Source organism: Gorilla gorilla, chromosome 5, assembly GCF_029281585.2.
Source record: "Gorilla gorilla gorilla isolate KB3781 chromosome 5, NHGRI_mGorGor1-v2.1_pri, whole genome shotgun sequence".
NCBI lineage: Eukaryota > Metazoa > Chordata > Mammalia > Primates > Hominidae > Gorilla > Gorilla gorilla.
In genome coordinates, this window is record NC_073229.2 from 159,618,555 (window position 1) to 159,633,328 (window position 14,774).

The 14,774-nt window shown below is 32.8% G+C and overlaps 1 protein-coding gene across 19 annotated transcripts in view; it reads right to left on the reverse strand.

Annotated features, from left to right (window-relative positions):
• AHI1 (Abelson helper integration site 1) overlaps positions 1-14,774 on the reverse strand; it is a 215,308-nt gene that overhangs the window by 134,435 nt on the left and 66,099 nt on the right. For all 19 annotated transcript variants that reach the window (XR_010134375.1, XM_055391068.1, XM_031012265.2 and 16 more), the window contains 4 exons: positions 14,558-14,664; positions 13,237-13,355; positions 11,980-12,110; positions 10,525-10,665 (listed from right to left, as the gene is read on the reverse strand). Coding sequence is in view for 18 of the 19 variants with exons in the window: in XM_055391068.1 (XP_055247043.1) it covers positions 10,525-10,665; positions 11,980-12,110; positions 13,237-13,355; positions 14,558-14,664 (498 nt within the window). In the remaining variant the exon portion in view is untranslated. The remainder of the gene's footprint in view (positions 1-10,524; positions 10,666-11,979; positions 12,111-13,236; positions 13,356-14,557; positions 14,665-14,774) is intronic.

The window sequence follows — 14,774 nt, forward strand, 5'->3', positions numbered from 1 at the left end:
AGACAGTACATACAAAAGGACGACCACTTTTTCAAGTTATCGGCCTTGGTTTCATGAACTATGCGTCTGGGATGATGCATATAAACAATATTAGGTATTTGATCTTTATATTCATGTACTATTTCATTCAGGCACTCTAAATGAAGACCAGCTCAGTAATAATTGGTGTTCTCTCCCTGCTAGTGAGTACCAAAGGATATTATCAAGGGAGAGGACCTGCTTACACTCCACCCTTTTAGTGATGTACATTCCTCAATACTAATTACTGTTTTTAAACAGAAGTGTAGCCATTTCTCTGTAGATTGTTGTGGATTTGACTATTATTTTTCATTACACATTTTGAACTCTTCTCCAAAACAATCAGAACACTTATTACCCTCAAATATTCAAAGACTGCTTACAGAACAAGAGAAACTTTAAAGCTGTAAAAGAAAACTAAGTGCTCCATGAACTGGAATTTGGAATGTTTAACATTAGTAGGTGGGTTTCAGGAATAAATAAATAAACAAATGCATATCATGTTTCATGATCTTTGTCTTATTTGCTTTTTAAAATTGTCCTTTCAACATTTAATTGTGTTTTGCTGCTATGAATGGAAAATAAAACTGGGTTTAATTATTTAATGACATTTTTTAACTCCCTATATTTTCTCTGAGATTGTGTACCTACCAACCATGATTTCATTTTAATTTGAGTGAGCGAACATGCATACAAATGGCCCAGAAGCACATACACCTACATAAGCAACAGTTACATAGGTTAGTAAGATTTCAGTATTTTTCATTTTACTCTTTTTGTCAAACTATTTTCTAAGTATTATAATATGCTAAACATGTATTATTTTTCTTTCTTAAAAATGACATTTTTAACTGGAAAAAAAAGTAACAAAAAGCAGAGCCTAATTACTTATCTCTTTATTTTTCCAGGTATTAATATGCCTTTCAGAAGGATTAAAACAGCCCAAATGGAAGCGAATAACACAAATAAATACAAACAATTATGAATACTTGTTTTTGTCATCTAAAGGAAATTTTCTATACAGAAGCCAACTGATTGGTATTCAAGGGGTCAAATTAAACACCCTATTTTATCTTTAACACCTTTAGTTCTGTGAAGGCAGCCACAAAAAAATCTGCAGAAATATTCATAAAGACTTAGTTTCTCAGATACTAGAAACAGAAGCCGTTCAGAAGTTCTTGTGCTCTTCCCCCTCCTCCAGCCTCCACAAATACATACATCAACTTATATCAGACTATATAGATTTCACTGTAAAATATTAATAGGATTTAATACATGACTTCTGATATTCCTTCAAGCTCTATGCTTTTAACATTTCAGGGGTTTCTAAAACACTTTGACATAGGCCACAGTTGGAGTATAATTTTGCAATTAAATAACTCTATTTCTTCACTTTGTCATTACTTTTTGTGTTAATTTAACTTTGCATATTTAAAATTTAGCTCTACTCTAACCTGATATGTTTAGAACTCATAATTTTAACAGTCTCACTCCCATCTTTTCCTCACTTTTTGAAGAGCTGTCATGTACCATGCACTAAGCAGATTCTGGGAATACAGACACTGGCCCCACTTGAGGTTTCGACCTTCTGAAGGAGAATAAATTACTGCAAGGTGCTAAGTGGTATAGCAGAGGAATGCACAGATGATGACAGCACAGAGATGGCAACTACATTTGCTTAAAGAAATGTTATATCCATCAAAATCCTTCTAAATTTACTTCTAATAGGCTATCATTTGGGATTCAAAATTTTACAAAATTAAAAAATTCTTAAAATGTTTTTATAATGGAAAATCCTTTGATTTATATAATAAGCTTGGTGCTTTTGTGTATGTTCTTGAGTTAAACAATTATGAAAAAATAATGTGGTTTTCTCAAGAGATTTTTATCTTTACAGGAGGAAGGACGGAGGAAATAAGATATTTTAATCCACTGCCCTTTGCATTTGAAGCAAATGCAAACTTTGCTATTATTACAATCTATGTACTTACATTATTGACTTTATAATGAAGTGAACCTGGAATCACAACATATTCTTTCTCTTACATTATATTAACAATAAGGTTCCCCTTTGGTTCACCGTTTAATTCCTTTGTTCAAGACATTTCATTATATACAGCCCTGTTACTTTATATGGTCATCTTACTGGATACCTAATTTCTTTAGCTATAAACTATTATATTTCCAGTTATAATATCATCCCTATAAGCTGATAGTTCTACTTATTTAGTTTCCCAGCATTTAGCAGTTATATAGCATTCTCCTTCTCTAACATCTGCAGTAAATGTTCAGGACTTATAATTTTTTTTTTTTTTGTATTTTATCTGGCCTGACTTGTTCTTCCTTCAGCTAATCTTGAGATACTGAGTTGATAGATCCAAGAAGTTCTATAGGCTTAACACTTCAATTCTGGTAGCCTGTGTTTCAGGGCCTGCTAGCAATTCTGTATTTCCTTGACATACCTTGTAAGTCAATTAGAACTTTGAAGTATTACTAATAAAACTGTTCAAAATTTATAGAGTAATGTGTAGCAGATTCAAGTCTCACAGTCAACCAAATGAGACAGCATCTACCAGCATCTGGCAAATTGATTAGCTGTATATAAAAATTGAATCAACTATCTGCAAATTCCCTGCAGTACATGCTATTCTGCTCTTGTTGGTTCCTATTCCATTATCAATCATCACACAGAATGTTATCCAACTGAAAATGTGTCATACATACCCTGCTACAGAGAATAGCTACAATTTCCCGACTGCAGCCTAGTTCATGAACTCTAATAACACAGGCATTACTCAGAGATATGGCGGGTTTGGTTTCAGACTACTGCAATAAAGCATATATGTCAATAAAGAAAGTCATATGTTTTTAATTTTCTAGTGCTTATAAAAGTTATGTTTACACTACACTGTAGTCTGTTAAGTGTAGCATTATGTCTAAAAAATCAATGCATTTACCTTAAAAACTTTATTGCTAAAAAATGCTAACAATCACCTATGTCTTCAGTTAATCATAATCTTTTTGCTGATGGAAGGTCTTGCTTTAATGTTAATAAAGGGTCTGCTGACTTATAAATGGGGTGGTTGCTGAAGGCTGGTGTGGCTGTGGCAATTTACACAACAATGAAATTTGCTGCACTGATTGGCTCTTACTTTCACGAAAGATTTCTCTGTAGCATGTGATGCTACTTGATAGCATTTTACCCACATAAATTGTGTCCTCTCAAACCTTGCCATTGCTCTATCAACTAAATGTATGAAATTTCCTAAATCTTTGTTGTCATCTCAACAATGTTCACAGCGTCTTCACCAGGAGTAGATTCTGTCTCAAGAATCTACTTTCTTTGCTCATCCATAAAAAACAACTCATCCATTCTAGTTTGATCATGAGATTGCAGTAATTCATTCATATCTTCAGGCTCTACTTCTAATTCTAGTTCTCTTGCTATTTTCACCAAATCTGCAGTCACTTCCTTCATTGAAGTCTTGAAGCCCTCAGAGTCATCCATGGGGGTTGGAATACACTTCTTCCAAACTTCTGTTAGTGTCCATATTTTGAACTCCTCTTATGAATCATGAATGTTCTTACTGGCATTTAGAAAGGTGAATCCTTTCCAGGTTTTCAAGGTACTTTGCCCAGCTTCATCAGAGGAATCACTATCTATGTCAGCTATGGACTTATGAAATGTATTTCTTAAATACTAAGACGTGAAAGTCAAAATTACTCCTTGATCCATGTCTTCTCCTCTTTAGCTATGAAACTACTGGAGGGCATCTTCCTCCATTAGAAAGCTGCTTCATCTCCATTGAAAATCTGTGGTTTACTGTAGCCACCTTCATCAATGATCTCAGCTAGATCTTCTGGATAACTTGCTACAGCTTCTAGATTATCACTTGTTGCTTCACCTTGCACTTTAATGTTATGGAGATGGTTACCTTCCTTAAACCTCATGAATGAGCCGCTGCTAGTTTCAAACTTTTCTCTTGCAGCTACCTCACCTCTCGCAGCCTTCATAGACTTTAAGAGAGTTAGAGGCCTTGCTCTAGATTAGGCTCTGGCATAAGGGGGTACTGTGGCTGGTTTCATCTTTTATCCAGATCACTAAAACTTTGTCCATATCAGCAATAAGGCTGTTTTACTTTCCTGTCATTTGTGTGTTCACTGATGAAGAACTTTTACTTCGCATTCACAACTTGGCTAACTATATGGCACAAAAGTCTTAGCCTTTGCCCTATCTCAGCTTTCCCCATGCCTTCCTCACTGAGCTCAATCACTTCTACCTTTCTATTTATAATGAGAAATGTACAATTCTTCCTTTCACTTGAATACTTAAAAGGCCACTGCAGGGTTATTAACTGGCTTAATTTCAATACTGTGTCTCAGAGAGTATGGAGGCCCGAAGAGAGGGAAAGAAATGGGAGAATGGCTGGTGGGTGGGGCAGTCAGAACACTTAAAACATTTATCAATTAAGTTCGCCATCTTATATGGGTACAGTTTGTGGTGCCCCAAAGCAATTACAATGTAACATCAAAAAGCACTCACCGCAGATCACCATAACAGATATAATAATGAAAAGGTTTGAAATATTTTGAGAGCTATGAAAATGTGACAGAGAGACACAAAGTGAGCACACAATGTTGGAAAAATGGCGCCCATAGACTGGCTTAACATAGAATTGCCACAAACGTTCAATTTGTAGAAAACGCAATATCTATGAAGCATAATAAAGCAAACACCAGTAAAACGAGGTATGCCTGTATTTATGCTTCATGCCTCATTTTATAGCTTCATTTTATCCTTTGATAAAAATATTGATATAAAATAGAATATATGCTATTCTAATTTTACAAGCAGAACAAAACAAGTGCAGAAAGGTAAATTATTTGATCAGGGTCAAATAGAGAGTGGTAGCATTTTGTCTAGAATGCCAGCGCTCTCTTACTCCAGTCTTTGTTGTTGTCTATTTTACATCATATCATTCATGCATTAGTGCAATTAAAAACACCACTGTAAACATTAAAAAAAGAATGCCTTAAAGAGGAATTCAGGGCTCTGGTTTATGCTCAAAACTATCAAGCTGACTAAGTTTTCCATATGTCTTGAGTTCTTGAATGATATAAACTTTCATATCAAAGTACCTATTATGTGAATAATATTAAAATAGGTACTTCAGCATATAACCAAGAAACAGGTAGTTTTGGCATGTCTTAAAATGTGGCATTTCTATCTTTTAATTTCTCCTACCAGGCTAAAAATAAATATTTAAAATTCTGCCCTACTATTAGGTATATTTTAATGACATAATCTTGTATAAGTATGAGAATTATGTTATCTGAATGTGCTTTTGAATTATTCATAAGTATTACAAATGAATGCCATATAGAATGTAGAAAACAAATGTATTTCTGCATTTGTAGATGTATTGTATGTACATGGTATTGCAAATGAATACATACAAATAGCTATCTCCAATATAGAAAACCACTACATCGTACCTGAATTGTACATAAAACTGTGGATATTAAATTTATTTCTACTAGACATTATCTGATTTCAAAAATATTGTAAAAGGAGTTATATTAAAATTTAATGAGGCCAGGCATGGTGGCTCATGCCTGTAATCCCAGCACTTTGGGAGGCCAAGGTGGGCAGATCACTTGAGACCAGGCCTAGGATTGTCTCAAACATGGCAAAACCCTCTTTCTACAAAAAATACACACACGAAATTAGTTGAGTATCCTGTGGTCCCAGCTACTCAGGAGGCTGAGGTGGGAGGACTGCTTGAACCCAGGAGGTCGAGGCCACAGTGAGCTGTGATTGTGCTACTGCACTCTAGCTTGGGTGACAGAGCAGAGACCATGTCTCAAGAAAAAAAAAAAATTAATGCTATATACTAAAGAATATTTGTATTTTAAACTATATTGAGAACATAATGGCTTATTACATCATAATTATGTTACTCCTCAAAGTTTTATTTTTATGTATGTATGTACGTATGTATGTATACATGTATGTATGTAGAGATGAGGTCTCACTATGTTGCTCAGGCTGGTCTCAAACTCCTGGCCTCAAGCGATCCTCCTGCCTCAGCCTGCCAAAGTGTTGAGATTACAGGTGTGAGCCACCACACCCAGCCACCCCCCACATTTTTAAGGGAGTGAATTATTAATAATACTAGATAAGCAAACTTCCTTTCTTAAGGGGTTCTCCTAAATGTTGAAATTGAAAACCAACAACACATTTTACCATAGGAATATTTAGCTACTTTTTAAATTTACTTCATCATCAGGAAATGCAAAGACTAAATAAGTGCCTAAGACAGATAGCTTAATGCATTGAGAACATGGACTCTGGAGTCAGCTTAGACGAAATGGTGGCTTTACACCAACTGTGTTACTTTAGGAAAATTATTGTTTTCTCTGTGCCTCCATTTCATCATCTGCAAAATGAGGATAATAATAGGACCTACAATGAAGAGTTTTAGAAGGATGGTATGAGATAATATATGTAAAATGCTCATAAGATTGGTAGACACAGTAAATGCTTGATAAATGTTAGCTACTACTACCACTGTTATTAGCCCCAAATTTACTGATGATGCCTCTCAGCATATATTTTTATAAAATTTAAGGAAAAAATGCGATTCTACAGGATTTGTAATTGTTAATGCCAACATTTATTCACTTATTGCATATTAGTAACATGCCAGGTACTATGTTAGACATATGGCGTTCTAAATATCACACGCTTCTAGGCAATGAGCAAGTTAAATAACAAATTTTATAGGAAACTAAAGGTACATGTTGCCCTGAACTCTGGTAAAGTGTGCCACAATATAAAAAATAAGTTTGTCAACAATGACAACGTAGGCTATCATTAATTAATATGAATTGTGTTAATAAAATCATGCCAGTAGTAGAAACTGCTTTTTGGTTTAAATTTCTTTTAGAGATGTAATCAACTACTTAGGAAGTACAAAGGACTAGAAAAAAGAATGGTAATCTGAGTCTGATTCCTGTGTTTCATAACACAGCTCAACTTGACACACAATAGGTGCTTAATAAAGATCTGTCTTGTCTAAGATACTATGACTATGTCTCCTCTGAACCAGAGTTAATACTCTGTTATTAACTCTGGTTAATATACTCTGGTTAATATACTCAGTATTAACTCTGGTTCAGAGGAGACATTGCCACCTAGTGAAAAATCAGCCTCATTACCTAGAATTATCAAACAACGCTGAGAACTTCTCAAATTAGACTTGACTCCACTGACTTGACTCCACTGAAAACACTACATGCATATTTATTATGTGTCAGTATTCAGGGTAGGTACTAGTAGGAAAAAGATGAACAAGCTTCCATCTTTGCTTCTTACAAAGTATAGAAAATACAAGGAAACCACATACTCCACAGAGAAACATAGAAAAAACTGTACTGTAGAAAAAACAAGGTTTGATTATTAGACATTTAGAAACTAGTATTTCAAGAAATTTGCTGAAAAGGAAATTTAGTGTAGCAAATAAGAGCATGGACTCCAGGAGCAAACTGCATTGATTTAAAGCCATGGCTCCTGTAAAGCGAGGATAACAGCCCCTATGTCATAAGATTACTGCAGAAACTTAAATATATGTAAAATGCTTAAAACAGAACCAGGAACAAAGAAAATGCTATGTAAGTATTTACTAAAATTATTATTAAATTTAGAACAATATCCTAGAGACTGAGGTGAATATTGATTAATAACAACACATTAACTGAAGTCTAGCTTCATAAATTTAATTCAGTAGAAGCCGTTTCTCTGACTAGTACTCTGTTATTATGGGAATCCTAAAAGTACATTATTTGTGGTACTCTGTGACTAAATTTTGTATTACTGGATGATTAACCCTTTCAACATCAGGCAAATAAAACTGCCTTCTGAAAGTAAAAATCGTATTTCTTACCAAAAAAAGCAAAAAGTCAGTAGAATGAAAGACCCAAAAGACCACAACCTGAACATATGTTTACCAGGGAAAGATGCTTGCTAACTCTTCACAGATTTTGCTAGAACTGAAAGATGGATGATACATTTAGTTACCACTGTGGTCTCATTCACAACTTGTTTAGCTTACAAAAAAAAAATAAGCTTGCTCCATTTTCCTGGAAAATTATCTGATAATTTTTTTTAAACACCACTTAAAAATCTCTTGTCTTTGGTGTTTTTTGAATTTTATACTATTAAAATATTTATGTAAAGCCATATGTAAACTTTATTTTCAAACAAAAAATTATGAGCAAAATATTCCTGTATTAAAAAATAAAACATAAGACAAAACTCTAATAGGTTGGTAATAAATATTATACTTTTCTTATGGATCTATACCATTCACAAGAACTCTGCTAAATCTTAGATGGCTTAAGATTACTTAACTTCTTCCTAAGCTTCCTCTTTTTAAAAATAGCAACGAGTTGGGAAAATGTGTTGAAACATTTTTTAGTTTTAATTTGTTTGTAAAGGTGTGTTTGCATATCAAAAATTGTGTTTGTGATATATTGCACAAATAATTTAAATTTAATGTGTCTACTAGTTGAATATTTAGATTTCTAAAATGCTCATGGAAATCCTTCCTCTTGCACATTAAGATAGTGTGGAAATACCATTATGTTTTTAATTTTATGCATTTATATTCTAATAAATTGAATATAAAGAAACACACTTTAATAAATAAAAGACTGACCAACAGAGTAAAAGAGGAGAAAAAACTCTTCAACTGCTTTCCATATAGAGATGCTTATCAGCATATTAAAACAGAAATTCTTATATATAGTCAAGTGTATATTGGTTGGATGGGCATAACAACCCATTTTATCTTTTGTTTCAATATTGTGCTTATCAATTTACCTAGTACTTTCACAGTCATGGTCTCATAGTATCTTCACAAATACCTCTCTTAGGTAGGACAGGTATTAGTACTGTAGTACCTTTTCATAGATAAGAAAATGGAGCTTCAAGAAGGCAAGAAGCTTGTGCAAGGTCACTAGAGTAACAGAATGGAGCCTAAACCCCATTTTTTTAGACTCCTAAAATGCTTAGCTCTTTCTCCTACTAGGCCTCTAGAATGGACTTCTTTGCTTACTGCCTAAAAACCAAACTGGCAAACCTAACTATCCTGGGCTACTCTGATGATAAAATCCTGTCAGTGACAAAAAATAAATTGCTTTAAGAAAAGATAGAGTGGAACTTTAATGTGTATGTGTAGTGAAAATTTCAAAGGCATAAAAAGCAAATTAGAAATTGAATGAAGACTATTGTAAAACCTCTTAAGAGTCTGAGGAAATAACTGTGCTGCCTATTTCCTGTATAACAGTTCCAAATATAAAGTACTTTGGTATAACTCTTCATTTATGTGAAGATTTAGAGTGGGTACAAAGAGAGAACTGTTTCAGGATACATGGTGAAACTAGACACCAGATTTGGACACTGAATGATTTGAGGAATCCATCTATTTTTTCCTATAATCAGGCAGTGTTTATTTTTGCTAATGTCTGCTTGTAATAGTAAATGGTACTGTGTTGCTTGGCAATTCTACCATTACTAATAGTGTTCTATAAATCTGAGTATGCGTTGCAGAAATGATTTCTTCTCTATAAAATTCTTTAAAATAAGATTAAATTTTGATTTTACACATTATTTTCTAGCATAATTTACCCTGGAAGGCATAATATAACCCACACTGTGATCAAGAACTTCAGATTTCTAACTTAATTGCCTAATAACTTAGTACTTATCACAACCATTAATCAATTCAATCTATATTAACTTAATACACTTAACTTTCCATAAGCAAATCAAAGAAACTAACAAAGACTTTTCATTTTTGTACAATAATATATGAAGAAAATAGAAATGCAATTTTGAGAATGACAGCACTAATAGTATAATATAGAAGAGTGGAATCCTAATTTCAGGATAGAAATTAAAGAAATATATGAAAACCAGCATATATCCAAAGAATTCTTAGAATACCATACTGTCCCTGAAAAATAATGTATCCAAACTTTTTATTTCCTTATTATTTCTCAGAATGATAGAATAGTGTAACTGTGGACACGAAAGACATTAGATTTCTAATTCCAGGTGATGTTTTCACTGACGTGATTTCCCCCCCTACTTTTTATGTTAAGAAACTCTCAAAACTACAATTTATTAAAACTATGTGCTTTAGTAACAACACAGGATAAAATATTAACTCAATAGTCAACTGAAAACATTAAAGATCTGTATTCCCTAAGTTTTATTTACCTTTTAAATTTAGTTAACATATTCCAAATAATTTTTAGGTGAATTCTATTTACTTAAATTGATTTACAAAGAAACTTGTGGCTAGCTTTCTGTGATTCCAACATAAGGGCACAATTGTTATGTGTACTTTTGTCAACATTTAAATTCCAGACAGATTCCTGGTTTAGTCTAAATGTAAAGGTTACTCTAAAAATTCTTTACTTATCAAGTGGTAGACTTACCATGGAAATCGTAAATATACAGAAGAATTGGCTCATTTTGCCCAAATGCACAGAATGCAACCATATTTTCAAATGGATGATAAGAAATGTCTCGAATGGGTGACTTGAATGGCAAGTCAGAATACATGGCTACTTGTTCTCCTAAATAAAAAGAGAGATTCAAAAATGTATATCAGAGCATATCTGTATCGATAAATCTTATTACAAGATTATTCTGCCATTAGAAAATATTTATAGCAATGATGCTCACATTATTTATGTGAAAACCTCAAATATTTAAAAATGTTTGAGTAACAATGTATTAAATTATCTTTATTTTACATTCCACTGACCCTCCTCCTTCTACTTTCTACCTCTTCAATGAGGTTTTCAAGGCACAAAATAAAGACAAAGGGCACAGACGGAAGTAGAGAGGTATATGACTCTAAGATTGGAGATTGGACAGAGCTAAGCAAACTCCAAATGACAGAGAACTCTGGGTAGAACTACAGGAGAAATTACAGGACTCTAAAACTAAAGAAACTCTAGTTGGGTGAGCTTTGTTGAAGGATTCACTTTTCCCTTTTTTTTCCCCCAGATGCTGTTTGAGGTACCCATTTGCTTGAAAGATACCTATGACTATGGGCTAAAAGATGTCTAAAGCAGAGATCTGTGGAATCCAGGAAAATCAGTCAGGAGTCAAAAAGCAAAGAATCTAGATTCATTTATTGAAGGTGAGACTTGTTGCTACTGAATTGATGCTAAAGCATCAAAACACGGTACAGGAAACAATCAAACAAAAACCTAAGTTACCTGACTAGTCAAAATGCCTAACAGAAAGAATAAAAAAAAAAAAAAGGAAAAAATCAAATACTGTTCATTAAAGAAATTTTAAAGTTAGTTTTATGAAATTCTCTCAATTTCTTATTAAAAACATTCATGTAGCTTTAGCTTTTCTTTTGAAAAGCAAAGGTGAGGCACAAGTGAGCTTCCCAATGTAGTTGTTTATTGGAAAAAAACTGAATTGCAGTAATTCAGGCAACTTGCTATTTAAGTTTCAGACATCAAAACTTTCACAGGTATGTTTCTGTTACTAATGAAAATATAGATGTTTAACAATTTGTCTACCTAATCATATTCCAAATTCAGCTTGTAACATTTTGTACTTTGTGTTAGTCTCCATTAAATGCTTTTCTAAGATCAGCAATGTCTCATTATAGGCCATGAAAGAACAAACCTTGAAATATAATGTGAATTTCTAAATCCATAAAGATATTAAAGCAATAGAGAACAAAATTTAATACAAGTTTAGACTGTAGCTGAGTTCCTTTAAAGGCTTTCTAATCTTAAAAAACATAATTGAAAACCCAAAATCAGAATTTCCTTGAAAATTATTCCATAAAATGGTAGAATTTTCACACTTCTTCAAACCCCTGTACCTCCCCAAATGATTTTTAAAGTTCAATAAATATTCACCTGTTTCTGGGTTCCAAACATACACTATACCATCCTCACTTCCAGCAAACAGAAAAGTCCCACATGGAGTCAAAGTACTATGAATCTTCTCCCGATAATTTGCTGCTCCTACAAACTTCCTTGCTACTAATCTACAAGCAAAAAAGATTTTACAAATGTAACTGTCTTAATCATGTAAATGACTGGTGGTATAAAATCTTTTCTCTTAAATACTTAATTTCCATTCAACAAACATTTTTTGAGAATCTGTCATATGGGAGACATTCTATAATATAATGGATGCAGAATAAAGGAGAGCTAGTCCCAAGAGCCCAGGGAGTTTATAATTTAGCAAGAGAGGAGAAACATGTCAACGTAAAATAGAAGGTGGATGTAGAACGTACTGCAAAAGAAAAACAGAAGAGTTCTTTTCAAACTTGGACAAGAGAAATTAATTCTAGCTATAGAGCAAGAGAGACTACTTTATGGAAGTAGCATTTGAGCTGGTTACTAAACTAATGGATAGAATTTTTATACTCATATATTCTTCTACCTGATGAATTTTTAAAATAATACAAGGAATATTTGATCTCTGAAAAAAAATTAGATAAAACATATTATTAAACCATCTGCTAAATATGGTACATAGCCTTCCATATTTTTTCACTCACGAAAAAATAGTAAACACCATTTCAGCACACACTTTGTGCCAGGTAGGTATTATTATCATCTCTAACATCAAACAAAAGTGCACTAGAAGTCCATGTTGATTTTCCCAGAACACTGCTTCCACCTTTTTCAGGAAGGATATTTCCCTACATTTGCCATTATTTGGAAATAAACAAAAAAACAAGGACATATAAATCAAAAGCCCTCTCCTGTAGTTATATCATATTATACTAATGCTGTAACAGTATCAGAGTGATAATATCAGTATCAATCAATATCATTGTTGAAGGTAGAAGTTTCTTTTTTTTAATTGTGAAAATAAAAGCAACTAACTACATTTCAGCCTCAGAACTACTCACATTTTGGGCTGGATAATTGTTTTAGGGGGGCTGTCCTATGGGCTGTAGGATGCTTAGCAAAATTTTTTATCTCGACTCATTAGATACCAGAAGCAACATAAAAAAAAAAAATCTCCAGATACTGCCAGATGTTCCTTGGTGAGTGTGGGGACACTGCTTAGTTGAGAACCACTACCGAATTTTATAAATATAATTTAATTCATTACTTACTCTGTGAGTACTTATCCCGTCAACAATGAAATATACTTACATCCGGAGATCCATAATTCTCAAAGTACTGTCTTTGGTATGGATTAACAAACGTTTTCCATTGGGATGAATCTCCAAATAACTTATTGGAATTCCCTTAAACTCAGTTTCTTTAATTTCCTAAAATGATTAAAAAAAATAGTACTACTGAAAAGTCTGTCTAATGTTAAACTTTTTTGGGGGTACAAAATTAATCTTAAAATATCATTTCCAATTCCACTGTATAGGATGCTTTAAAATTGTTAGCAAAAGGATTCTGAGTAACTTCAGTTTAGGGCTGAAAATAAAGCTGATGAATTGTATTTTTGTGATGTTATGCAATGTGCAAATGCACATTTAATTAGTATGTGTTTTTGTAGTATGTTCACTTTCCCAAAATTTGGTCAGTCCCAAACAAGAAGCACTTCCAACAAACACATCTTGTAACATTAAATTTTTTGTTTAAAATCATATAAGAAGCTTCCAATTTTTATAAATTCAAAACCACATGTAGAATTAATTTTCAAGTTTCTATTCTTATTTAGATAAGAATTTCTAACAACAGAATGAACTGCTTTTTCAACAGATTTGATAGACTCAACAGATTTAACTAAAATTCATGGAAATTATTTTTCACTTAGGGTGTCTTTTTTCAACTACTATCATAATTATATTATGAAAAATTGAAGAAAAAGGTATAATATGTTAGGCAGAAACTGAATCAATTTATATAGAACACATTCAAGTTTAATGATTCATTTGTATTTTTAAATAAAAAGTAAAAAATGTACACTAACAAAACTGCTTAACATACAAGCTGTCTTAAAAACACTCCAGCCCCCAAATGAAAGAACTTTTTCATTTGTTTCTATTCAGCAAATTTCAAATGAAACAATTATTGTGATTAAATGACAGATCTTCATAATAACTGCATAACTCTGAAAGACACCAGTGTTGATAAAATACTGAGAACACTGTTTTTAGAGATATAATTGGACCAAGGAAAAAGAATAGGAAATATAAATTATTACTTATCGATGGTAATATAACATACATCTCATTTTACCATAAATGTCACCCAATGGATTACTGAATGCCACAGTGCAAATGGGGTATAAAAAAGTGAAATTAACACCTGGCCAAAATTTTAAATCTTCACTAAGTCGTTATATCATCAGTCAGCCATCAGGAGGGTGTGCTAATTAATTATTGCTAACTAAGAAAAACTGTTAATTTTTTGAAATGAGAGAACAGAATGTCCTGACGTCCTATCTTAAAGTCATGTGATTGGATTTTTCCAACTTCTTTAATTAAATCCCAAAATATAAAATATGATTTCATACCTTATTTATAGTCCAATGGCGCACTGAATGTTCCAAATCATTAACCTTGACATAGGTATTCCAAACAACAATCACCCCTGTACAGTCTCCTGAATACATATGATGACCTATTTAAAAAAATAAGATCACTCACTTATGAATGTCACACAGAGTTAGAAACAAATAATAGGAAACTGGGGGAAATCATACCCCAGTAAAACAGTCAAAGAATTGAAGG